The sequence below is a fragment of the Accipiter gentilis genome, chromosome 9, assembly GCF_929443795.1.
Source record: "Accipiter gentilis chromosome 9, bAccGen1.1, whole genome shotgun sequence".
Classification (NCBI taxonomy): Eukaryota; Metazoa; Chordata; class Aves; order Accipitriformes; family Accipitridae; genus Astur; species Astur gentilis.
Window position 1 is genome coordinate 40,961,543 of NC_064888.1, and position 26,188 is coordinate 40,987,730.

The 26,188-nt window shown below is 41.8% G+C and overlaps 1 protein-coding gene across 3 annotated transcripts in view; it reads right to left on the reverse strand.

Annotated features, from left to right (window-relative positions):
* Nucleotides 1-6,635: 6,635 nt before the first annotated feature.
* The window catches only part of C9H10orf90 (chromosome 9 C10orf90 homolog), a 102,594-nt gene continuing 83,041 nt past the window's right edge, over nt 6,636-26,188 (reverse strand). For all 3 annotated transcript variants that reach the window (XM_049810461.1, XM_049810465.1, XM_049810460.1), the window contains exons 4-9: nt 23,624-23,908; nt 21,369-21,562; nt 20,186-20,384; nt 9,379-9,442; nt 8,053-8,152; nt 6,636-7,498 (exon numbers count right to left, since the gene is read on the reverse strand). In XM_049810461.1, coding sequence (XP_049666418.1) covers nt 7,460-7,498; nt 8,053-8,152; nt 9,379-9,442; nt 20,186-20,384; nt 21,369-21,562; nt 23,624-23,908 — 881 coding nt within the window. In that variant the 3' untranslated portion in view covers nt 6,636-7,459. The remainder of the gene's footprint in view (nt 7,499-8,052; nt 8,153-9,378; nt 9,443-20,185; nt 20,385-21,368; nt 21,563-23,623; nt 23,909-26,188) is intronic.

Here is a 26,188-nt window from a genome sequence, read left to right on the forward strand (position 1 = left end):
GCCCAGCGAGCACCCGTGGTAAACCAGCTTGGGTAATGCTACCAGACAGGGATTAATATTCTGCAAAATAAAATTAAAAAAAAGGTTGCACTCTCTTCCCATCTGGTGCTCTGTTGTTGATCAACCCTTATTTACTGCAGTGAGAAGGAAAATTCTGCCACGTAGGAAGAAGCACCAAGGTTTTCCTGCCCAACAGCCTGCTACAGAAAAATCCTGAAAATGTCCAAAGCAGAGTAATTTGGGCTGATGGTCTGGACATCCTGTATCCTCTCCCTGAGGACCTGGATAGCTCCTTATTTTTCAGACCACCTGAATAGATCCTTATTTTTCCATGGCAGAAGAAACGTCATTTTAAGCTTTGCTACTGATTTCAATACTCATTCTGAGAAGTGATGATTCTCCAGCAGGATCCTTATATTGGACAAGACATTTCTGAGAGCATGGCAGGAAGGTGTCCTGTGCTAAAATCCCTTTAAATATGACAAATAACCCATTAAATATGGGGTTTTTAATTTCAGACCAGACATTGAGAATAAGCACTTTGATCTGTTGCTACGAATTTCACTGTCTCCCTGAAAACAAAAGAAACAAAAAAACCCACAAGCTTTTACATGTCTCACAAGAGGACAGTATTCAACTCAGACTAAAAATTATGAAGTCATATATTTTTAACATTCCTGTCTAGCCCTCTGCAAACCACAAAACAATGCAACATCCATCATCATAAATGCTGGGACAGTAAATTAGGAGGACAGCATATTTTTGTTTTTAAAGAAAAATAAATATTCTTAATGGGAAACTTGAGAGAAATCATTAAAAAGTACTGTGGTATACATCATGGGAGAATGAAATCAATTAGGTCTTAATCTCATATTATTTATGAAAGGAAGAGTGAAACAGAGCTTCTTTTATTATAGGCATTTTCTGATTGTTAGATTCTGTTGCAAAATTTCATTTGCTTTGGGTCACAAACACAGCAAGTGAAACCTCTCAAAACCAAACCAGAAGTAAAATGTTGGTTTTGTAACATCAGCTAATAGTATTAGATAGAACAGTCAGCCCATAATTATATATCTTTCATGCAGTTTAACTTATGCCATTACATAATTAAATTTAGACCGATGAGCCCTCAAAGTTATATTTTTACATAATAACAAACACAAAAATTATATATGTGCTCCCAGTAGCATTACAAGTTAAGTATAGATTTGGCGACACTTTACAGTAAGTGGGTATTCATTACTAATTCCTCTGGTATTCATTGTAACAACATTAGTCACGAAGAACTAATGTGGATATAATATTTGAGCACTGGTTTATTTGTCTATAAATCAGCAGTCTAGAATACACTGGTAATGCCCTTTCCCTGCCATCACTGCAGTGCTGTTGAAGACCACACCGCTGTCATTGGGGCATTCCTCAAAATACACCGCGTTTTTGTCACGGAGGGCAATGGGCTCAGCAGCCCTGGCTGGGCAGTCCTCAGGCGGCTGTGCTGTGCATCCAGCCCGTTCTCTATCCGTGGAGAAGAGCATTGTCCTTTCCTCTTCGTTTCTTCCCCAAATCACGGCACGTGTCCGTCTCCAGCCTATTTCCCTGCCTCCTCCTGCAGTGACATGATTTCACAGGACAGCCCAGTGACAAACCCAGGCTTCTGTCCTGAATGTTCCTTGGCCATAGTTATATATTACAATTCATTACAATGTTTGCTGAGGGACCTTTCTTTCAGGCACCATTATCAGGTAATCAGAAGATTAGTCCAAGTTCAGACTGGACACCATTCCCAACACCACCCTTTTGTCCCAATCTTTATCGACTTTGCCCACATTACCCCAGAAGGGGATACAAAGGAACGAAAAGTTCTAAAAAACCCACAGAAACATGAAATAAAAATGGAAGTCTCCCCATTCTTCAAGCACAGCTTCAAGAGCTGCAAGAGCATATTAAAGGGTGTATTAACAGATGGCCCCAGCGAGAAGGTGAAGCTAAAATGGTTTCAAAAGGGTCTTTGCCATTTTCTACTGGCAATTTCTCAAGCCAATTGCAGACCTGCAGTAACTCTAGAACCACGGAGCAGCTCACATGTAATAGGCGCTTGCATAAGTATCTTTCTATAATCGTATATTAACTAAAGATTAGTCATTGTAAGATACCGTAGAAGATAAAAGTATTTAACACATGAAGTCTAAAAATGCATCACTGTGACCAATTAAAAAAAAAATAATCTGCAGTTAGGGTCTCTTTTACATATTCCTATCTATGCAACACAAACCTCAAGCATTTCATTGCACTTTTCCTATTTACTAATTTTATGTAATTTTGTGTACCATGAGCACATTTGTGCAATTTCCTTTTTTTTTTTTTTTTTAAATCACTCTGCAGCTGGTAAGGAGATGATACACCTCATTATCTTATTCTGTGGGTCATCTAAAATGGATATTAAGTAATTCTGCCTCCTACAGCTTTGGTACGGAGCCAAGGAGAACTAGGAAAATAAGATGCCTGACTTAAAAAAGAGGATGCTTCTTATTTTCAACGTAGAAATGTGTTTTCACATGACATGCTTCTTTCAACAGTTTTGTCACAGCTAAACGGGGATTCAAGAGAGAAAATCATAACCTCCCAAAACTCCTCCAGGTAGTTCAGCTGGGAGACAAGTTTCGCTTCCAGAGCCCAACACGCTGCCTTTATCAATAGGCAGACTAGCACCACTCAACGAGCAACACAGGCTCCTCCCTCCGAACAAGGATTTGGGGCAAGGATTTTTGTGATTGTGATATCAGTAGACGCACATTTTAATCAAAGCTTAATAAATATTTCCATCCGCGCATTAAGCTTCTCTACCTACGGTATATATGAAAGATGTTCAGTATCTTCTTTTATCCTAATCCATTTCGATGCTCAGGTGTCCTTGCGTTTTAGTTCGTGCCGCTGCTTTCTAATCACCTCCTATTCAGAAGACCGCAAAAAAACCTGGGAATGGTCTCAGCTGGGGTTGGGACTTCTCGAGCCCCCAGTGCCTGGTGCTGACCTGCGGCCGTGCCAGCGGGGGAGCACAGTGAGGGCATCTCACAGGCATCCAGCCGGCCGTAACCCAGCTCAGCGAGAAGCATACCGAGTAATAAACTACACAGGCTTAAGTCATAGTGCTTGATGAAATATGACCCTGTGGGACAACCCTGTGGACTGATCTACTCCATCAGTGAACAAGTGGCCAGTCAATGCCCCTGGAAAGATAATTACCCACTCATCAAAGCACACAGGCATTTTTGTCCCTGAAGTCAAAGGGGCAAAATTCTCTACAGACGAGGCAAGCTGGGGTATTTTTAGCCGTGGAGCTCTTACTGCGATGCCTGTATCGGGGAATGGTTTCCTCTGGAGAGAGCTGCCAGAAACTTTATCCCTGCTTTTCGGTGTTGTTTTCCTTATAAATCAGCTCTCTCACAGAAAACATTACACTAACATGACCAATCCCAGATACTCAACAACAAAACTCCTAAAAAGTCTTACCCAGACAGTCTCCCCATCTATCTGGCCAGCTGAGTAAACTCGAAGAAGTAACTAATGACTTGCGTACACATACACAGGAAAGTATTTGGGTTTAAAATAAATCCCCAGAATACTGTAACCCTCAGTGCGTTACGTTGCAATGACTTTCAACCCTTAATGAGGTATTTCTGTCAGATGAAATTAATGATGCCAGCAAGCAAACAAACACCATGTCTTGCACACCTAAAACACTGTGCATTCCCCGTGTGGGCTCCATTTTGAATAATGCAAAATGTCAACCCTAATGAGAGGCTTTTTGTTTCAGAAGGAGAATGCCAAGTCAACGTGTTGGCAAGCCTACGTAGGCTCTGTGCCTTAATGCCCCCAAACCATCTCAACATGTCACCCCAACCAACATTCGTTATTAAATACTGTTCTGCGGGCACGTACAAATCAGCAGCGTGAGAAGAGATGACCCAACGAGGGAGATGGGGAACGAACGGCAATGCCTATTACCAGAAGTGTTAATCGTTGTGGAGTTGTACCAGCAGGAAAACGTGTCCCTCCTGAAGACACGGGGCACGGGCTGACAGCCAGAGAACCCGAACTCCAACAGCATCCAACAAGAAGGAAAATTCCAGTATTTGACAAGTGTGGGTGATCTCCAATTTAGGCTGGGGAGTTTTCGGTGTCGAGCACTATCCGATGGCAAATGTGCTCTTTACTTTGAAACGCCTGCAAGTCCAAAGTGAAATTACACCAATTTTTTTCCTAACTCTAAACTTCATTAAGTTGATGCCTGCTTGTATAGGACTAAGCCTGCAAGGCTCATGTTTTTCTGAAGTAACATTTTCCTGTACAGTCTATTTTCTATTACAATGACTGGATTGTAGAGCTGAAATGAATGTCAGAATTGTTTGCTGGATACATTACCAGATACCTTCTTTTCTGAGGCCCAGAAAAAGAAATTAGGTTTGCAACAGAGATCATTTTTGGTTTTCTGAAGCAAAGGTTTCATATCATATAAAACATTCCCAGACAGTGATTTGCATTATGCATTTTGCTCATTAGGTATACTCCCAAGCTTATTTATACAAGAGAATTTCCACCTCAAATTGCCACATATTTTTCCTGCACGTTTTGAAAATTACATTTAGAGAAAATAAAAGCATTTGGAAATAACCCTTCTGCAAACCCCAAAGAATTTGTGAACAGGGCACCAACTCTAAGTCTGTGAGAAGGTGGAGTTCCTCATGAGCCAGGGGCGGTGGAGATGCAGCAGGCCAGCGTGGTACCCTGTCTCCGAGGATGGCCAGCAGAAACGAGAGGAAACCAGGTCAGTTGAGACGTGTCCTGCCCCGGTCAGCATGCCCATGGGGGTGCCGAGGGGCAGAAACTAGGCTGAACCGTGTCACACCAAGCCCGTGCCATTCATCCCAGTTGCTCATGCGGTTCATTTCCTCACAAGGACCTAAGTGCCGTGATTTCTAAGGAGGATCAACTCCTCTGTTTGATATTCCCAGCCAGACGGTGAGAAGCATGTCAAATATGCATATATATATTTACCTGCATTTACAGATGCATATAAAATTGTATGGGCGTGGAGGAGGCATATATTATGGCAGTTAGATTAAGCCATCTCCCTTCAGTTCCCAGGCATCCTACAGGACAAATGTCTGGTTTCCATGTAAAATACTCTTTCACTCTCAATGAGGAAGACCCCGGCTCTTCCACTCTGCCAGAGAAGAAGTGGGAAAAGTTTCGGGGCTTTCTTGTTCTGGTGGCACTAGGTGCCAGTCCCATACCAGGGGACATCCCGGCCCCAGGCTGTGGGTATCTTGCTGTGTGCTCCATGGATACTGAATACCAAATGTCTTGTCTCCGTACCAAAATGCCTTGCCGTGGCTCTAGGGTAAGACTACAAAAGCAGGCTTAAATGTGTATAGTAAAGCAGGCTTAAATGTATATAGTATTTCTCTGTGGATGTGTGCAGGAAAACATGCTCCTGAAGGGTACGAGCTTGATGAACCAAAGCTGCATTTCTCTGAAGTCAAGAAACTAGGGACTAAGGAACCAGCAGGGAAAATTGCTAGGATCCTGCTGAACTCAAAGAGGATTTTGGCACTGACTTCTATAGGAAACGTCTCTAGCAGTTGTAGTGAGCTATAACTGGACGAAAGCTTGAAAGATAATCCTTCAGATTCAGTCTAGGAGACTGCGTGTGGGGGGGTGTTTACGGCTATAATTTATCACTCTGCGGTGGAGACCCAGAAGTCCACCAGAGAGAGAAAGGCCGTCCTGTTTAAGGCAGGCCACATGTTTTTCCTGGAGAGCAGCAAGAAGGATCGCTGACCCCACAGGAAAGCAGATCTACCACGCAGCTGAGCTGCGAAGCTTGGAGGATGCTCCTTCTTGCAGTCCCTTTTACAAATTCTACTTGGAGCCATTTGTGGTCCGGCCCCGACTTCGGTTTCCAGAACAGCTTTACTTGCTTGGTGAAAAAGACTTTTCTGGGGGAAGAACCCTGGCGGTTTCTTCCTTACAGCCAGCATTACCTTACCTTACATGTCTTCTCAAAATGCATTGAACTAATTGACGAGTTTTTAAAGATACCTATCTGGAATGCAATATATTTGTTCAACAAATCGCTATCTTGTCTGCGAGCAGAAGTTAACATCATTAATCCTACTTTACAAACTGGGAAGCTGAAACACCAAGAGGCAAAGTAATCTAGCAGAGACAGCCAGAGCACAAAATATAACTGGGTTCCCTGTGTCCAGCGCAGGTCACACAGCTGGAGGCTATCGCAGTGGCCAAAGCCCAGCTAAAAAACATCCCCCTTCCAAAAAACCTGACCTTACATCGCAGGCTGGATTAGAAAAATAAAGCATAGATATCAAAGGCCAAATTCCAGCCTCGTTCAAACACACTCAATTGAGTGTTCATGCAACAGAGGTTAACACTTGCAGTGATTTTTATGGGCAATATTTTTTACCATAGGATTTGTGGCATACAAAGGCATGACTTCTCAAGCAGTTTCAATAATCGTGTTATATTTAACAGTACCAAATAAAAACATAGCAGTTGGATCAATATTATATTCATATTTTATTCCATAAATAAACTTCATTGGTTTGTAAGCTGGTTGTTTTTACTTCCAAAATGTACAAATAAAGATTTAAATATTTTTTTGGAGGAAACACTACAGATGGTTTTAGTTCTGCAGTTTTGATGCAAACATACTTCTTGGCACCACTTCTTAATATGCCATTTCTATAAATACTTAATGCTCACAGAATTGGAGTAAAATATATATTACAATGAAAAACACAAAAAACAGTGTTATAATCAGATTTTTAAATATTGCTCTTGAACAGGTAAGCTTGCTATGCAGATTCACTATATAAACAGAAATAGAGTTCTTCAGAGAGCTAAAATATTGGTCCCTTTTGGTATGTTAAGTATTAATGTGAAACTGCTGCTGCTATGATTATGTGGTCATGCTATTTCAGCTAGTTTCTAAACATAACAAATAATGATATTCATTTTTCTTTACTTCAAGGATTTAACTCACAGGAAATCAATTAATAGAATACTTCAGAGAAATAAGTTTTCCAGATCTTATAAACCCAGTCCTATTGCTACAGAGACATATACTTTTTAAAAGATTAAGATAAATAATACCACCTTATTTCAGTATTTGCATTAAAAATTCTTAAAATTATTTCCTCTGGGTAAAATGACCAAAAGGTGATGCTCTGAAACAGCTGTGTTCCCTTTCAGACTGTTTCCGATTACTTGAAAGTTGCCCTAAAATTTCAATTGAAATATAAATGATCTTTCTTCATATAAAGAGCCAAAGATAAGAAAAATACCTCCCGGTAATTGAGATAACAGTGAATTTTATGGCTTATCTAGCAGTCAAAGGCATTCAAGATCCAATTAGGATGATGGGCAAGAGAATCCTTTGTCACTCTGTGTTTCTTTGAAGGAGCTGGTCCAGTAATTGCTAGGAAAAAAACAATGCAAAGCAGCCTTAAGATACCGTTAAAATACATGAGGTGGCTCTAAGTGTAGAAATCTTCAGTGATACTGTAGGTGAGATGGTATTAGCATTCTCAGACTTCAAATCTGCTGGCTAAGTTGCTCAAAAAAACCCCAACACAAACGACTGAAAGCTCTTCCAACTTGGACAGGAAGGGTGTAATTGCAGGAATAGAGCACTTGAAGAACTGGTACTTGTGTGCAGCATGGAGCGGGATTATCTGGGAATGCCTCAGATCTGCACCTGGATTAACTGCGCTGGTGCAGCTTTCTACCACAAGTAATGACTCGTATTTAAAAAACCAAGAGTCAAGGGTGCTTATTCCAACACAAGGTTCAGCTGTTAATTCAAGTTTAAAGAAGTGCCTAACCCCAAGGACAAGACTGAAAAAATATCCTTTGCTCTCAGGTTTGCACATGATTAGCACCGGCTCCTCAGGCAGGTGCTGCCTCTGTGGACCCATTCCCAGGTAAAGAAGGGTTACAAAACTACACTTGGCATTCACGGTAAATCCGTACCTTTTTAAAGATCTCAACACGCATTCTGTTACTCTGGATGATGATCCGTTTCTGTTTTTCTTCTTGTTTCTTCTTTACTTCAGGTAAATTGTCATAAATCCTGGAAGGAATTTAAAAAGTTAACTTCTCGTGTCATCTCTGGGACTCAATTTGTTTTTCCTATAGGAAATGTTTGCCTTCAATGCAATACTTGTCATTAATGGGCATCTCTAAGTACTTGAATTAGATTTATGACATGGGAATTATAAATGATTACAATAATGTTTTTATATAAAATCTGACTTGTTGAAAAACACTCCTAATTTTGAACCAAAAAGTAAAGAAAGAGATGGGATCAGGTTATCTCAACGTGGCAGCGTAATTCTGGTTTAGCTTCTAATGAGCTCAGGGGAGTTGGTTTCAATTTATAGCAACATAATTCAAACCAGAATCTGGCCTGTCCACTTTTTTGTATTTATGTCACAAAATTAATACCAAGCAATAATTTTCAAGGTTTTTTTCTAAAATACAAGAAAACCATCGTTATTAGACTGTAGACCGTTAACATTTTTTCACTGTCATTAGGAACTCTTTTTACCAAGGAGAACATAATCTGTCCATTTTAAAAATGACATGAGTTGCCCTCAAAACAGTGACTTCTGCTCTGATCTTTTACCATAGAAATCAATGATAAAATTCCCAGGGGTCTGAAAAGAAAGTCAGACCTTCCTCGGCAGCAGTCCTGTTTTTTGCCTGCATGAAAAGCCTGTTTAGTTCTGATTTTTCTTTGTAATATTTTGCAATACTGAGTTCTTCAAGCAGCCTGGTTTGGCTGGAGATTGTATTTTGGAGAAGAGAAATGAGACGCATCTTGAGCACTCTTAAAACCAGGATGAATTCTGCATGGTAGCCATTTGCAGCTTTCCTTGTAAATGATGGCATGACATGCAATGTCCTTAAAGATCAGATACCACGTTCCTAACAGTTTGCTGTAATTCCCATACTATGTGCCATAACCAGGGTGAAAAAAAAAACCAAAACAGAGTGACTGTACTGCTTACAGACATTTTCGAATGTCCAACATGAGGTATCTGTCAGGGACTTAGTTTTCACGCCATGGGTACCCCTTGCTGTCTGAAACTGCTAGAAAAGGGGTGCTCAATGGGCAGGGCTGCCCCAAATCTATTAAACTGATACAGTGGAAGAAAATCTTGAGCATTGCATAAAAGCGTGGCAAGCAGCGTGACAGACCAGCCCTCCAGCGTACGAAGACGACGTGGAAATGCCCTGCCTTAGGCGTGAGATGGCAGTGATTTGCAGCGAACTCTAAACCGAAATGATTTGTACCTTTTGGATCTCATATGCATCTCCTTCTCTGGAATGAATCTTTCCTTTGGTTTGAAGAGGTTATCTAGCAGAGGGAAAAGAAAGTTAATATTGGAGGAATCTGCGTTTACTGGAATTTTAAATGTCACGTTCCATGTAGTCATGATACAATATTTCTGATTAATTTTTGATGACAAGGCTGGATCCAAATCTCTATATTTCAACAAAAAGACATTTAACAACTTCATCTGGAGCTGAATTGGTTTCTGAAGCTGCCCTACAGAAAGGGAAGGATGGAGAAGACTCATAGCAACCAGCTTCATTGCAGAGTTCATTTATTTCAATGCATACGACTTTTTTCATTGTCACATGCAGCTGTGTACACCCTTTATTCAGACCACGAGCCAGCGAAGATTACTGCTGGATCGAGCGACCCATTTTCCCCACATACTCATGCAAGCAATTGCACCCGTGCGCACTGGTTGCATTCTCAGCTGATGCGTGTTGGGAACCTGGCCTGGTATGATCATTTCTGATTCAATTTACACCTGTTTTGCAGGGCTGTGAATAATTATGCCGAGCATTAGGAGGAGGAAAATTATATTACTCTTTCCTGATCAAATATGAAGATATCTGCAATAATTCCAATCAGCATTTCCCTGGAAATGGGAAAATAATTACCAATCTTAGCAGTCGGTGAGCCTCAGGAATAGGTAATTTTAACACCTTCCTTGCAAAAATGGCCTCTGAAGGGGTAGGGATGGTATTTGTACAAGGTGGGAAGCCAGTAAATACGTAATCAGAACTGATTCTTGATGAAGGAGACTGTGTCTAACCACGTTTATCAGGGAGACGAGGGGGGACTGCTGCCTGCACAGCTACGTTATTTAGATTTGCACCAGGACGATGAAAGAAGTAGTGGGGAGACGGGGCAGGGTCCCCTCTCCGTACGGCACGACACGTCCAGAGGAGGGGAAGGAACATCCCTGCGGTGCCCGAGCTGCTGCCCTGATGCCCACAGGTGACGTGGATAGTTGTAACTTCAGCTTCCCGGTCCAGGTGTATGAAAAAAATGGTTTTACGTTCTGGTCTCTGAACACAAGGACGACCGGAGAGTTGCCTACGCTCAGCCAGGTCTGGGCACTGAGGACGGGGCTATGGTGCCCTGTGGAGTCACACTAATCGGAACATCAAAGGTATTTGTCAGTACCGTTGCAGAAGATAAATATATGTGCAAACTTTTAAGCCCTTCCATTTTCCAAGGAAGTTTAGAAGAGATAATATATATCACAGCAGGCACCACGCCGGCCTCTTTCTGCCATCTCGCTGAAGAGACAAAATACAACAATCAAGGCAGAGAAGTAAATACAGAGAATAATTCGTTCCAGAACTGCCCAGTGCAGACACTGGCCCTGAGCAGACCCAGCAACCACTGCCCAAAAAAAGACCCTTTCCCCACCAGCTTTGTTTCCCCGCTGTTTAAGACACCAAATGTTTCAGGGATATTTATGGGAGAGGTCTCAGCAACCAAACAGCCTCGAGCAGTTTACGGGGCTACACCTAGAGGCAAAGTCATACTCAGATTACTGAGTTTCTCAGGAAAACGCTGCATGTCCTTTAAGATCACTGCTGTAGCTCGATGTAAAAACAAAAGGGAGCTTTGCAGCGGTCCCTGTTCTGAACTGGTACAGTTTTCAAAACAAAAATCGAGAAAGGAAGGGAGGCTGAGAAGCCGCCTCTGCCCGAGGACTAACTTTTCTCCACTCAGCGGTTGTCTACACTTATTCATGCTTATTAAATCTTCAGCACACACAAGCAACATGCTCAATTTGCTAGGAAAATATAATTTGCCTTTTATTTATTAGCGGGTTTATGTTCATTTACATGGTGATTAACTTAAAAGGAATAAACACTTGGATGCTATTGCTGTCCAAATAACCCTGAAACTTAAGAGAGCAGATTGCCCGTGGCCCGAACGGTCCTGGTGAAAGATTAGGGTCCAGGGTCACTGATTTTCTGGGACCAGTGTGGATCCCAGCACACTCCAGAGCAGCCTCAGCACAGTCCCTTGCTGCTGGAGGTTGCACACCTCATTCTGACAGCTCCGGATTGCAGGATGCATCCCTTCCCGCAAGGCATGTCCTCTAACCTGGAGAAGGCACTGGATCAGTCTGAAATCATGTAAAACCATCACTACGGGCTCTCTGCAGTGGTAAAACAAAAACAGGAGGCACTTCTTGCTGCACGGCAAATTCAGACATCTTTTTTGTCTGTGTGCTAATACGGTCCTCAGTACGAGATCCCTGGTGCCACAACCAGTTCCTCGCGTGTTCCCACGTCCGTGGGCACGGAAAAGCAGCTGAGGGCACTGGAAATAACCCCCCAGCAGAGACCTGCACTACCTGCACTACTACGGTAAATCGAGGCAGACCTCTCCCGAGGTGCGATCCGACCAGACAGCGGGACCGGCCAGCACACAGCCTGGGTTTTATGGGATTTCCGATGTACTGCGAGTGACATCTGCTCAAATGTATGAGCTTTTATTCCAGGAATTCTCAGATGTAGGATTTCTGGAATAAAACTAATTGTTTTAGGGATCCCCCTGCCTTTTTCCTAAATAAAAGCTGTTAACGACACATCAACATTTCCAGACCTCTGCGCGTAGCCACCAGGACACGCGAGGGATGAAAAACCCAGCCGGGGACCTGCAGGCCTGTGACCTATCTTGTAAACAGCATGACAAGCTAATCTGTATTTTTTCTGAGACGCCAAGACAAGCTGGCCGCTGTGTTTGAGTCGGTGGGAAGCACCGCAGAGGCCGAGAGCTGCGCAGGTACTGGAGCGTACGGCTGTTCTTCCAGAATAATCCTCTCCTGATGGCACAAAAATGGTCTTGAAGGGCATCAGACCCATCACTGCCAGTGATCCTGCCTGGAACTAGGTATGTGGCTGTGCGGGTGGCTTTGAGGGAAGGATTAAAAAGAGACTCTGGGGAAAATCCTCCAAGAAAAAGAAAATCTACCTTGGTTATAAAAATACCCTTTGTGAAGCAGCTTGGAGTCAAAAGGTTAACACTTAGGGGTAAACATTGGTGTAGTATCTCTCAGCTCACTCTCAGGTCACTATGTATAAGAAAAAAAAAAAAATCACATGCAAGCATCAAGCAGAAAGGAGGATAATCCTTGATGGATTTTAGGATTAGAATTCAAAAATTAACTGAAAAATAAATAAAAACTGGTCTAAATGAGAAAATAAAAACCATACGTGCATTTAAATTTTGTTAATATTCAATACTGACAAGAAGGTATGTTTCAAAGTGGAGGAGCAGCACACATTCAGAGCTATAATAACCTGCCAAACACATCCCAAAGACCTGAATTGACATTCTTCCCTACCAAGTGAAGATCAAAGTGGGGCATAAGGTGGACAATTCCCCAGGTTGATAGTCTTCCAAACTGCATTTATCAAAGTTCCTTATCAAATTTCATAGCCTTGTATTACTTTTGGAGAAAACTATTCTGAAGGATAGAAAAGAAGGGACTTCAAAGCAGACATTCAGCATTTCCAGTGATGGGCCACAGTTAGTTAGAAGAAGGTCTGGACAGATAGGCATGAAACACTTCATTGGTGTTTTATTCCAACCTTGTGATACTACTGAGCTTCTGGTATTTATACCAACACTGTGTGCAACAGTGGTCTGACATCTCCACAGTGGGAGAAAGAAGCCATTTCAGCAAGTTGTAAATGAAGGTAAGTGGGTCATCACTGTAATATATTTTAACTAATGCTAAGCTGCACTTCAGGCAGGATGAGTAACTTTCCTGCTCGGGAAGTTAGTAAATGTTTAGACAGAGAACAGATAAAATGATTGTGTTGGAACCGTCCCCTGACTTAGTATTTACCACTGAATCACTAAAACACTTAAAAAAGAAAAAGAGTGGTAAAATGTATCAAAGGCTAAACTCTGCCTGTCAGAATATACATACATTTTCCCCTAACATGAATGCAGATTCTCAAAGTTTGTTAGGAGCTCAAATGTGCCTTTGAGGATGTGTTTCTAGTCCCTGAAAAGCAAAGCACTGGTAGTGGTGGTTCTCTAATTAAACTGCTTTTTTTACTGAACTGAAAAAATAATTCATCAAAAACCCATTCACCCAGAGAATTCCTAAGATTTAAAAGATGTTTTTAAACACTGCTTTTTTAAATCAACAGTCTCCTAAAAAATAAATTAGCCTTGAATCTAAGATAAATGTCTAAGTGGCATTCAGCTTAGCACGTCCATAGCACTTGGCTGGGAATTCATCCAGAGACTATAAACTAGTGCCTACACCCAGGGGTGCTGCCCAACTTTTACACATTGTATGTCAATGACTTCATGCAATGAATTACTTCAGCTGCAGTCAACAGATGAGGTTTTGGTATTATTTATAAAAAATGCAAAACCCCATTAGTTAAAGGTTTGATGGTAAGACTGTCTGGATTTTCTGTTCACCTCAGAGAAATGCTGAAGCTCAAAAGCGGTTCTTCACCCAAGAGAACCTACAGGAAGGTGGTCCATGGGCTTTCCAGTTCTTCAGGTCTGTCCTACACTGTGGTCATTGAGACTTCTGATCCTCCTTAATATTTCTGTCTTAACAATGGAAAACATCACTAGTATCTCTAAAAAAAGCTGTAAAGTTTACAGGTTTATGAAAATATTTTCATACTAAATTAATTTGGGGCATGACGCAGGAGATTTTAGTCGCCTCTGTCTAAATGATACTTGAACATTCATGGATTTCACCCAGAAAAAAATTAATTAGCATCTCACCTGGCCTTCCTAAATCATTCTTGTTTGATTAGAGCATGTAGTCCTAAAAAACATAAAATTTCTTTAAAAAAAAAAAAAGCAATTAAGGTAGGAGGTGTGACAGATCTTGGTAAATTCATCAAAAGATTAATTTAATCTTTGGTAAAATTTGCACCAGCTTCTTAATCCCCACTTCTTTAGTTTCAATTTTTAATCATGGGTGAAATCAGAGCTTTTACTCCTGGATTAAAAAGACCATCATCAAAATTTCATTTTTCTATTTGGCTGCTTCAAGACTCCAATGAAACGATCGCCCAGCAAATTGACTGAACTTCCTGAGTCACCCATTATAAGGCATATTGTTTCAACGCTGTCATCATCCACCCAGAAAACTCTTCTTATTTGAAGGTTTTCCAATTTATTGCCACCTTCCTTGCACAGAGGCTGGCTATCTCCTTCCTTCACAAGGATGAGGGCACGGAGGGGACATGCTGGTCACCCCATTCACAGCATCACCTCCTCCCCTGTGTCCCAGGGCGTCCCAGCATCGGGCTCCCGAGGGACCGTGTCACCCACTCCCAGTGACCTGCGACGTGCTGCCCTGTTTAGCCGACTCATAGGCACTGCTCTAATCAACGTGGTGAATAAGAATATCATAAAAATAGGTCATTCCTCTTCTTAATTCAGTTACCTGACTGCAGCTTAGTCTTTATTCAGAGCTGTCAGCCTTGACCAAGAGGCCAGGTGCCTCCGGGATCAGCGGCACTACGAGTTTTGATGGGGAAAAGGAACCCGAGAAATGGCACAACTAAAGTCACACATGAACAGCGATGGGCTGGTTGCTTCAAACATCTCCTCAGCCGCCAATGGCATCCGAAGAGGAGGAGGATGCACGTCAGCGGCTGCAGGATTTGCCGGCTGCACGCTTATTGCAAATTCTCTGATTGCCGTTTTCTCCTCTCTCTCCAGTCCCAGTAAAAACCTCCCTGGCGTAGAGCTTCTCAAGAAACCAACCCCTCGAAAACACAAACAAACAAACAGCAATCCTCGCCCTCCAGGCTCTTGCAGTTACAATAAAGCTTTTTGGAAAGGTTTAGAAGCACCACTGAGGAGGTATAAAATTGTTTCCAAAATATTACTAAAGATACAGGATTTGGATACAAATCCAGAGAAACACAGCAGGCACCGCGGTAGGGGTTGAATGGTAACATTCAACTTATATTGCCATTTCCAATGAACCACCACCCTCTCAAAGGAGAGGAAAATGGAAGGTACGAAAAAAGCATATGTGCCTGAGAAATTTTTTTAAACCTCGGAAAGTGCTTGTGTACACTAAGATCACAAGGCTGTTCATTATGCAGATTTAAAGGCCTATAAACAGCTGGTAGTCCTGTCACTGAAGTAATTACATTACGGTTTTAGAGATTTAAATCCAGTTATTTGAACATTGTTTCTATTCAGTTCGTCACAGTGGGATCTCTAATTTGTTCGACATAGTCAACAGCAGAGTAGTCTATCTTGGACTAATTAGCACTCTCGAAATTTAGCAGCACAAAGGCTAGCGTGAGAGTTGCAGGTTCTCCGCCTTCAAAGTGCTCTTGTGATGATAAAATCTTCTGCCGGATAAACATTTTTGTTTTTCTAAGATTACTTTCAGAATTTGTAAAATCCTGCTCAGGAATTACAACTAAAAATGGTAAACAACTCTTTTTTTTTTTTGGCGGATGAGAAGGTAAACGGAAACCTCACAGATGTTGGTATTTATATGGAAATTATGTTGAATAGCAATTATTTCTTTCTCCTACAAGAAACGAAAGTTGCAACAACAACACTGTCAAAACATTGGAAAACCATGCTAGCTAATAATTTCATATTATCAATAAAGACACTTTAGTCAGAATAATCTCAGGGGAAGAAAAATCTCTGAAGGTCATTGCTCTGGCTGGAAATTATTTTGTTGAAATAAAAGCTGCAAGTCCAGAGTGAAGTGCATGTAACAAGCTTATTTCAGAGAGATACTGCAGCAAACTTATCAAGTGCAGAGGGAAACATCTTGGGCTGCAGTTTAACCCCCATTTATGCCTGCATAAAGACAGGCTGCTACCCAAGGAGGCAGTCCCACCTCTCCCCTTGTGCCACCTTCCCGTGCGGGCATGGATGCGTACGTGGGGAACTGGGTCAGGGAGTATCCTCCGGTGGTGGAAAACTAATCGGATAACTAATGTTATTGCCAGTGCTTGCAGCAAGGATGCTGCAGCGACTTGCTCTGCGAGCACCTCGGGGTTGCACAGAGACACTCGACTCCTGCCTGGCCACAAATGCGTTTATAATCCATCCTTGGGGTCACCGTGTCGGGGTCAGTGGAGATTAAACTCATCAGAACAACCTCCTCTTACAAAAAAGACCATCGGAAAACGTATGAGGGTGTGCTGGCAATGAGCCCTATGAGCCTCAGAGCCATAAAGACCTCTACCTCCTCAAATCCCAAAGACATAAGGAAAGAGAAAAAAAGAGAAAGGAGGAAACTATCAGACTGAAAAAAACCCCAAAACAAACACAAGATCATACCCTGAAGCCTAGAGGTGCCATCAATACAATGCTGTATACTTAAGCAAGTTTCCAAGTTATCATTTTACCCTCCTGGGTTCTTAATTTCAGATGTTGTTTCAATGTGGGATGTTGTGTAAGAGCAGCTGGCGTCCCAAGACCAAGAAACCTGCAGGCAGGCTGCATTTGCCAGATATTTTTTAAGACTAGCAGGCAGAACAGGAGAACCAGTAATGCTAGTACCAAATAAAATACCGGCGGCTATGAGGACATGGCAAAGCAACTGCCCTGCATGCACAGAAGTGTGAGGTGCCCAGTTCCCTTGACTTCTAATGACGGCTGAGGTCTAATATCTGTTCTGGCCTTTATAAGTGACTGCAACAGACATAAGCTTCCAGATGACCACAGGAATATCCATGGTGACATAGGGAGGACGTACGGCAGGTCTGTGCCCTCTGATGTCGCCCAGTGCACCCCAGGCAGCTGGACCGTACTGGAAAGCACTGGTTGGGATAACACAACACTGAGCCTCAGCCACCAGCCCCTGTCCCCAGGTTCGGTGTCACAGTCAGCTGCCCTTGGACCACGACCAACTCACGACCAGGCATAGCCAGAGATGGAGGTGGCATTCAGGACTTTCTGTGTTTGGACCTACAGACCCACCTAAGGATATTTTTCCTTTTCTGGGCACTTTGTGATCCTAGGCTCTCTAGCAGTTGAAAAGCTGGCTTTGAAATACATGGTCAGGGATGAACCCTGCCGTGTTTCCTTTGCTCAGCCGGCTTTGGCTGGCAGACAGCTTTTGGTGTGCATGGGTGTGGTACACGAGCAGCTCTGGAGCTCTGTTTGGGAAGGGTATGGTCTCGGTACACCCATAAAAATGGGAGGCTGGTCCCAAGGGAATCGGTGCTGCTCTCCTCCCTCGCCATCTCCCACCCTCCCTCTCGCCTCCCCCGCGCCCGGTCTTCCCATCACAACAGTTTGACGAGCTGGATCGGTCGTTTGATTTGATAAAAACTCAAAGAGAGAATCCTAATTTTAAAAAAAGGTAAGTTAAAAAGCAGCATCTGCTAGATCCAGCTGAAATACGGGGGCGCGGATGGGCCACGCACAGCGACCGAGCGGGCGGTGGCACTGCTGCTGGTGCCCACGGCCTCCCTCGCACCAGGTCGTAATGTGAAATGGCATCCTTAAATCACTGGGATTTTTGATATCCACTTCCCATCTCAGTAAATGAAACTGTGCTTGCATCCCTACCTGGACTACACCTACGTTTTCCTTTCATTTTACTTTTGTTTTCTAAAACACAACACAAAAGTCCTTCCTTGCTTTAAAAGCACATTTTACAGGCTAAACTGGCTTTTCCAGAGAATACAGAATAACGATGACAACAAACGATAACTTCTCTTCCTTCCAGCTTTGGGGGCAGGCAGAAGGGGAGGAGAAGGCTGTGCCCCCGCTGTGATCAGCGGAGACATCAGAAGGATACAGGCAGCCAGTGCTCCTGGCGAGCACGAGGGGAAAGCTCTCGCCTCTTCTGCAAGAGGCGTTGCGACTAGAAAAGCTTGGGAGCATCTGTAGGAAACAAAGATCCCCCACTCTGGGACTCATTAATGATAGTAATCCTTCTGCACAATAGCATCCACCAGGAGAAGTCCTAAAATACCAATTGTCAGGACTCAGAGCAAATTAAATATACTCAGTACGCTCCTACAGAGCCCTCTGAACAGCAGCCTACATAGTTGTGCTTTATCGGGGACCTAGGATTTCCAATATTAATTACAGTTCTGCTTAAATAACAGACATGTGACACTTCTGTCATTATAAAAATAGTAAGATCTCACAAACAGAATATTACACGTGGCTACGTGAAGGCAGATGAGTTACAGACACTAAAGATTCTCTTTAGAGAAATTTATCTTTAATGACCAAGCACTAAAAGAGGGAAATGGTAATTTACTTGAATAATTAATGAATATATTTCAATATTATGCTTTTATTACTCATTAAACAAGCATAAAGATTAATCTTTAATTATAATATAAGGAGAAATAGGTTTAAGCCTTCATTTTTTTGTTTCGTAAAGTGTTTGCAGAGTGGTTTGGGGGACTTTCGAAGATGACCAAACAAAGGGGGAGATACTTACCACTTCTTCGGAGATATATGACAAAGTCCTGGCCTGTGCCACTGCCTGCTGGGAGAGCTGGTGCAGAACCCCCAACACCCCAGGGCAGCCTGGCCTTGGGAGATCTGAACCCAAGTAAATTAACTTGGATAATTGAAGTGGTGAATGAATTTTATCAACTCTTTAAAATATAATTCATGTTTTGTGCTTTGTTGACTTACGCTTATTTAGCTCTTACTGTACAACCTATTACGTATCTGATGGAAGGTAGACTCTGTCCTACCACAACAAACGGCACAGCTGTAGCGATAGAAGTTGGAACTCTCCAATGCAAAGCATGCCAAGAGCCCCAAGATGGGGACTGCGCCCAGCTTTCCTGCACCCAATCTCATTCCCCAGGGAGCAAAAAAACCATATACATGTTTCCCAGTGTTAAGGACATCAAAGATTTTCTTTCCTGCTCCCTCCAGGTGACCCATCTAGTTTTTTAATGCTTTCAATTGATTTACTTTTCAGTAGAATAAGAGGGCTTCAAACAGCCAGGGATTTAAAAGGAAAATGTAAAAAGGAATGCCAACCAAACAAATAAATCTTTTTCTTCAGTCAACTGAATTAAATAACAGCCAGATGGCAATTAAAAAAAATAAGAGAGAGAAAAGAAAAACAGAAGTAATTTGTTTAACATCTCGCGGCTAGGTAATATTTACAGAGGTGCTATTGGGAGGGAGCTGCGAGGGAGCTTCTCAGAACTGCTTTACTCACTGGATATCGAGTCTGTTTACCACTAGGGTAATAAAACCACCTAATCAACCTGAATTAGGAAATCACAGAGTTTAGATCCATTGATTTAGCGGCCTCGCATAGAGCTGCTGGGCAGACAAGCATTCTCTTACAGCTACCTCACCGCTGAGGGCTTCAGGAGTCAAGTGGCAAGTCCACACCTGAAGCTGCTGAGAAGACCGGATTGGGGCTCCTACTCCCAAATTCCACCTGTCCCCCTACCTGTCACTTCTCTCCCCAAACTGGTCTTTCTGTGTGCTGTGAGAGGTATGAAATGCCATTTATCGCTATCACCTCCATAACTAGCAGTAAGTTGTGTCATGCTGAAGAACACCACCGCACGTGAGAATGACAAACAGTCCCCAAGAAAGTCTTCTACCACTGCCATGGACAACACCTCATCCCCACTAACCCGTCTCTGTGCTTCAGAGACTTTCTGCTTTGAGCGTTAGGACGGATGCTGGAGCGCGGTGAAACAGGAGCAGTGGGTCTCGTATTTTTTTCACAAAGTTAATATGGAAACGCGATACACGTGGCAAGATTTCAAAGACAGCTACAGACCTGTTGCTGGTCACCATTCAACTTACCGCTGAGAGGGTGAGGAATGGTGTATTGCTTTTTTTTGCTTGAAGTGGATGTTGAGGACAGCTTGCAAACAAGCGCTCCTTGGTTGCTTGCGGGAGCGTTGCTCTGCTGGGCTTTCCTCAGCCGGACCATATTTTCAAGTCTCTTCAGCCTTTCTTGGGAACGAGAGATGAACTGAGGCTTATGGGTTTCTAGCGCTTCCTAAATGAAACAGAGAAACCGCTTCTTGGTTTTAAAATAATTAAAAAGAAGAAGAAAATGAGGTATGCAACTAACTGCGTTCAGTAAGAGATCATCAATGAAGATGATTGCTTGTCCGTATGAAAGTTAGCGATCTGCCCTCCCGTCTGTCTTGACTTCCTTTTACTGTTAGAAAGCTGCCTTGGTGTGAAATTTCCAGATCAGACAACTGAGAATTTCTGAAAAAAACCCCCCAACTTTCAGAAAACATATCCAAAAGGTTTTGAATTACGTATTTTTAGAAGTTATCCAAATTCAAGTCCTTGATGTTTTGCCTATTTCCTTGTCTCACCCTATCGCCGAAGCAGCTTGTCACTGACAGTTCACAAACTTTCCTGTTTATTTAGATTGTCATGCAGATCTATTCACGAATGATCCAGAAAGAAAATGCTTTCCAGTCAAAGGCTGCTTCAACATTTAGGAATGTCTTAGGACAGAAGACAGGAGCGGAGATTGGTCTGCAACATGGGCCAGAGGAGAAGGCAGAAAAACACATCTGCTGCCAGGGCTTCGTATCAACCTGGGGTCACATCCACACCACACGTGGTGCGGGATGTCGTGCGTGTTGGGGAAATCGGCAGTTTCAAAGTACAATTTCAAAAGTGTCTTTGGGAAATTTGTGAATCGCCGAACTTTTACCAGGTTCCTCTACAGGAAGGGCAGGTGGGGCTCAGAATGGGGAGCTTTTACCACTAGACAGCCAAACAAGTCTTGGCAGCTAATGCAAGCTACCAAAACTTCACTGAAAAGGAGAAAAATCAAGGAAATGGGAACTTCTGCCCTCAGCCACTTCCCAGGGAACAAACACCATCCATTAAAAAAAAAAAAAAAAAAAAAAGAAAAAAAGGAAAAAAAAGAAAAAAGAAAAAGGAAAAAAAAATTTAAAAAATAATAAAATTCAATCCCCATATTAACAGCAGCAGTAACAACAAATTGATACTTTACCCGCAGCGTCTGTGGGGTTGGTGGAGTTTTCTCAGTCTGGGAGCCGGTTTCTGGCCGGGTGAGCGCATCGTTTTTCTCTCGAGTAACATCTGGCGAGCGAGCTGTGGATAGTGTTACCCCGCTGGCTCGCTCCCGCTCATCCTCCTCCTTGTGCTCCTTTATTTTGTCACTTGAACCGCAGAATTCATAATCACCTTTGAGAGATTTAAAAGTTCATTAAGAGTGCATGGTTAATTTTTTATTGGGTTCTCCACCTCATTAGACATAGAGGGCAATTTCTGAAATAAGAATGCCAAGGTATTATTAATAGGCCTCATTAAGCAGAATAGATCAAATCTAATCATAGGTGCTACTCACTGCCCTGTGACACCAAGAGTATCTTTCACATTAAGCCAGACATCACACTGAAGCGTAATTAAAGCGCTCGGATGCTTAGCTCCACTGGTATTCGCTTCCCAAAAGCAAGACACTTCTGTAACACAGTTGCATCACGGAAACCAAAGGATATCACGCTGCGACTTGCAGTTTGAGTTCATTTCAATTTATTGCACGTATTGTAGGAAATAACATCTTGTTATGGACCTTAATCACATATCGTTTCTCTTTGACCATACTGAGACTTTCATAAACACTGCTCTTGTTTTTTTCTTTGCTGATAATACGGTTTGCTTTCTATCATTTCTATATATTCATTAGCCAGTGGAAAGAGTCCATGAAAAAAATAATAAACAAAAGGTTAATGTCCATTATAGCATATTATTATGAAAGCTGTCAATTCACATTGAGAAAAAAAGATTATTTTCTACACTTATAATTAAGCTTTAATGCTCTATGACTTATACTCCCTACACAAATTAGGACCAAAAGAGGCTATGTGTTCAAAAATCAGAGTTGACAGATTCTCATTTAGAGGACAGAATTAATCCAAAATAACAAAGGAACTTCGGAAGAGCTCCATATGAACTATTTTGAAAAGTCATACTGAAGTACTTCTTCCTTGCCAAATAATTTGATTTCTAGAACTAAATATCTGGGAATAAAGCCCATTACTGTTTTATTTCAATTTTTGGTTACAATAAACTTAAAATATTTTCCTCTTTATGACATATTGTACATATTATATTGTACTTATAAAAAATATTAAAATGATCTGCATTGGGTACATTTGCCTTATAAAAGTTTGAACTGTATTTCCTCCCTAATACTGTTCTTGTTACCATTTTGGAAAAAAACGTGAAACCTGTGAACATGAAATTAAACCGCTCGATAAGCCAGGTTTACAGAGATGTCAATTAACTTTATCTTTGATAGATCTTGGTGGCTGCTTTACTTTTGTAAAACTAAGTCACTTCCAGTTAGTGAAATGGCATGATTTAACTTCAGGCACTGAAAGCAGAATGTAGGCTTCTCTCATCTAAACGGGTGTTATATTCAGTAGCTTTATAGTCAGTAATGAAAAAGTTTTGCCTACCTGCCTACAAAAAAACTGTAAGACAAAACGTTGTAAGAAAAAAAAAAAAGGCTATATGACCACTATAGCATTTTTAAGTTATTCTTGGAGTGAATTTCTCGCAAACCTATTGAAACTAAAGCTAAATTAATCTATAGTATATTAGCAGTTTTCTTCTGCAAAAATACATTATGCATGAATACAGCTGCTTGTGCCATCTCCATTTTAGCTATGTGAATAAATGTTGGAAGTAAGACATCCCAACCGGTGCTGAACTAGAAGAAATTATGTTTTACATGCTGAAACTTTGTTGATAATCAATTGTTAAACCTTTTCTTTTTTTTTTTTTTTTTTTCTTCATGACAACCTCTCCAAACAAGGCATTTCATGCTATGCCTGTGCACCACGTAGTTCAGGCTGTTGTGCCAAAAAAAAAATAAAAAAAAATATTGCAGAAGTGAAAGAAAGGTATCAGAACAAGGTTGTAAAAAATAACCTCACTTCTGGTGTTTCTTGGTTGGACTGGGAATGCTTGACTCTGCAATTTTAATGTTTTTTCAAGATTTTATTGAATCTACTTACAAAGTAAGCCTATCTTTCTCATTTTAATCTTGTTTTCTATTAACCATAGCAATGTATACAGTCAGATTAGTTGATTGATCTCTCACCAGATGACTCATACTCAGCACTTAAAGCTGGACAAAAATGGACTGACTTTCCATTATTTCACTTTTTTCTTCGAGACTGATCTCATCTTATTATTGAAACCATATTCCTAACAACCACAGTAGGATTTGTACCTTACTTTTTAGGAGCTGGTTTTGCCTGTGAACATTTTCTTCCCAGAGGATCCTTGATGAAGCTTTTTTATTGCACATACTACTGGAGAGAGATTTTTTTGGTTTCAGGATGCCCTGTGCTTGGATCTCTTTGGATCTGGAGGTGTCTTTGCAGGGATCTCTCTTTTTCGATGAGCCATCGGTAGCAGCAACGATTGCCTTTCTGGATGCTGTATCTGGAAGAGAGCCAGAGGCCGTTCCGCTGCTCCTGCCCATGGTGCGTTGCTTCTTCTTGCTTCCCGACAGCGTTTCTGTGAAAGACAGAAAAAACAACCCCAAATTCTATAACACGGGAACATTTTTCTTCTCAGTCCTCTAGTCCTCATAATTTTTAATTCCTGCAAAAACGCTTTCAGTCGTATATTTTAAAAGTTGTAACTGATACAAATTTTATCATGACTGCCATGCAGCTGTACTGCAACAAAATGTTACCGATAGAAATAATCAAAGAGGATACTCTTCATAAAAATAAACTGCTGTTCTAAATAATATACACACACTCCGATGGGCAGCACGGAAGGAGCCAAGACACTTCTGACAAAAAAGGTATGCTACGTGTCTTTGTCTTGTCTCTCATTCACTTGAGAGGAACATTTTAGATTGGTTAAACCTGGTCAAAATTATAATTACAGATCCAAGGGTGGCTGTGATGAAAACTGAGGTCCAAGTAGTTTCGGGACCAGGGTTTTCACCTCTCTGTAGCGGAGTGGCTGCCTCAGAAGCATCACCCATCTCCAACGTTTCTAGTCCCTGTTCTACCTCTGTGCAAAGCCGCAGCAGGAACCAGCAGCAAAAAGGTCCGATTTGTACAAGATACGCTTTCCCCTGAAATTTGTTGTGCTGAGAAGGATGTTGCACAGCAGCTACAGCTGCAGGACCCTGCCATGTCAAAAGCGACAGAGCTGGCTGGGTAAGCTCTGTGCTCTGCAGACCTTGACAGATGATTCAAGCTGACCACCGCTACTGCCACCAAAACCCTACAAAACTGAGAGCCTGGGCAAATAAGCGCACAGAAGCGTCCATTTTCCAAGGCGCATTTTAGACAAAGTTTTGAACGGAGAACAGGTAGAACAGTAAGAAAAAAGAAAAAATTTAAAAAAATCAGGAAATGAAATCCAAAGAAATAGGGACAGCATGGAAAGGGCACCAGGATCAGGAAGCGGGAGAGAAAGAAGGAGCAGATGGGAATTATTTTATGTCCCTATAAACCACTTGGCAGTGGTTGCCAGTAGGCAGGCACCCACAAAGCCATGCACACAGCATGACTCTGCTCTGTCTTCTTAATCGTGCATAAATTGCCTATTAGCAGTCCTAGTTGCAGACTGACCCAGGACCTAAAGATTTATGTAGATGGAAATGATAAATAGTTATTAAAAAAACTCTGAAAGAAGGCAACTGAGAGATTTGGGAGGTACACGGAAAAAAACCAAACAACTGGTTTCAGAACTAACCATAAACCTAAACAAACCAGGCAGGGATTGTCCCGTTTGATATTGTGGCCATAAAATGTTTAATAAATGACTGGTGGTTCATGGGAAACACTTTCTAAAAAGTGGCCACATAATTCTTTTCTCTGCTGACTCATTCTCAGCAGCTGCCCCTCTCTAAACACTTCTTTCCAGTGTCTTGGCTGAGGACAGAAAGAAGATTAGAAGTGTTTTTCTCCTTTGATCCAATCCATGAGAAAGGGTGAGATGGCACATCACGCTAGACACTTCCTTATCTCATAGTCATTAAGTAAAATTGGATCCTGCAGTGCGGTGCGGGAAGTTTTCAGTTCACTTTCCCGTAGTCCATTCACAACAGATGAGAAATATTCTTTGCCACAAAATTATTTTAGTACACATTTTAGTGATCTGAATGACTTAGATTTCTTTTTGGTCACCCTTTTGGTATTTCTGGGGAAATCAGAGGCATTAAGGTACAACATCTAGTGTTTTCCCTTTCTGTTCAGATTAGAAAACTTTTAATGTCTTACTTTTTTTTCTGTAAACTGGACTGACCACAGAGACAGGAATCAACTTCTCAGGGGATTCTCTAGTGAGGGATCCCTAAAGATCAGCATAGACAGAAAAATTAACTTTTTTCTAATTAACTTCACTGAGATAACTCCCACCCTAAGCAATTCCACAGGCATACAGAAAATCTGGTCAAAGCAAGGAAGTTCACACAGAGCTCCCAAAATCTAGGCTAGCATCCAAGCTCTCCCTCTTCTCTCTGGTATAAGTCGTTTTTCTCCTCGCTTTTCACACGTTGCAAATATTTGCCTTATCTTTTGTTAAAACTTAGCTGTCTTCTCAGATGAAATTAGTTTTGATGCAAATACTCTCAACAAACTGGAGAGACTCTATCCTGCACATACACTCAGCTGGAGTTCATGCGCGTACAGTGACCTGTTCCTTCATTCCCTCACCCATCCCATACATGCAGTTACACACTGTGTTTCTACAAATGCTTTGTGACATATAGAGGGAAAAAACATTGGGACAGATTAATGGGGTCATGGGCATCAAAGAGTGTTTGTGGGAGGA